Source organism: Vigna unguiculata, chromosome 6, assembly GCF_004118075.2.
Source record: "Vigna unguiculata cultivar IT97K-499-35 chromosome 6, ASM411807v1, whole genome shotgun sequence".
Classification (NCBI taxonomy): domain Eukaryota; kingdom Viridiplantae; phylum Streptophyta; class Magnoliopsida; order Fabales; family Fabaceae; genus Vigna; species Vigna unguiculata.
Window position 1 is genome coordinate 32,164,625 of NC_040284.1, and position 1,490 is coordinate 32,166,114.

Genomic DNA, 1,490 nt, shown 5'->3' on the forward strand with positions numbered 1-1,490 from the left:
AGTATTTTCGTGTATGCATAAAAGATCGTCTTGGTTTTTGCATAACAAGGACCACTCCCCCTTTCTTTCTATTATTCCATGCCTTCTTCTCACGCAAAAAAGGCCTTATAAACCCCACACTACACCCTGTCTAAGCCCTCCTCTACAGTGTTCCCTTTCACCAATCTGTTTCTCACTTTTTTCTCACTCTCCTCATGGCTTTGCTGTTCTTATCACCACCTCTTCTCTAGAATCATAGTTTGTTATTGTTAGTTATCTTGTGCCAACTAAATAGCAACAACAATAATTGTGGCCAATGGAGGACCAAAGTAAATTTCTTCTACAAATCAAGTTCATTGTCAACTTCTTATGCACCCAAATACTTTCCTTTCTCTCTGTTCACTCTTCCCAGCCTCTGTTTTCATGCATTCTCACTTTCTGCTTCTTGATTCTCCTTTATTTGCCTCATCTCTTCTGGAAGATAGTTCTGTCGCCGGTTCTCATCCTCTCCGGCCTTCTATTGCTCCTCCTCCTCCGTCTCGGTGCAATTCAGAGGTCTCAAAATGAAGAGAACAAATTCCCGGTTGAACGCGAACCCATTGCCATCGAAGAAAACAGGGGAGACAGAGATGAGAAACAGGGGAACCCCATTGAACCGGTGGAAGCCGATTCTCTCGACCATCTATACAGGTGGGTAACCGGCCAATCTCAATTAGAGCCCAAATCACAAGCGGGTTTGCGGTCAAGTTCGCGTTTTGACGAGTCTTTCATGGAATGGAACGTGAAAGCGCCGTTGGAGGTTATATACGAAGGTGAAGGTGAAGAAACAGAGCAGGATCAGAATGCGAATCATGGCGAGGGAATTTTCAGGTACCCGTCGTTATCACGGTACTACCCGGAAACCGACTCCGATAGCTCGTCGGAAAGCGGGTTTCCGGCGACCGATAACATGTGCTTCCGGTGGGACGAGGAAGACAGAGAAGGGTTAATTGAAATAGCTCTGGACGGTTGCAAGAAGAGGGAGGTGGGGTTTCAGTTCGAGGAGGAGAATTTGATCGAGATTGATATTTCTCCGACGCGGCACGGGGAATTTTCCGGCGAGGATGACCCGTTTTCCGGTGAGATTTGTTGCAACTAGTGTGATGATCGATGGTAAAGATTAATTAACATGGTGGATTATTATGTGATTTGTTTTGGGGATAAGTGAAAGGGAAAATTAGAGATTTGGAATTACTTTGGGTTTGTATGTTATATGTTATGGCAGAGTTTACCTGTTTTGGACGTGATCGTTGTACTCTCGTTGATGCCAAAGCTTTAAGTGCAATCAATTAATCACTAATGCCAAATATTCAAATGTCATTAAAGGTCTAAGACCCCCTCCCATTCCCTCCATCGGTCTCCACTAATTAATGTATACGGTGAGATTTCCCTCTATGGTCAAGGTTTTTGAAATTTGTGGAATGGAAAGGTTTAAAATTTGTTGGAGTCATAATGTGATTTTGAAAACTTTG

General features: G+C 43.6%; 1 protein-coding gene across 1 annotated transcript; it reads left to right on the forward strand.

Annotated features, from left to right (window-relative positions):
* Positions 1-1,490, forward strand: LOC114187627. Its single transcript, XM_028075922.1, has one exon. It carries the CDS (start codon positions 296-298, stop codon positions 1,115-1,117), a length of 822 nt encoding a protein of 273 aa, XP_027931723.1. The 5' UTR covers positions 1-295; the 3' UTR covers positions 1,118-1,490.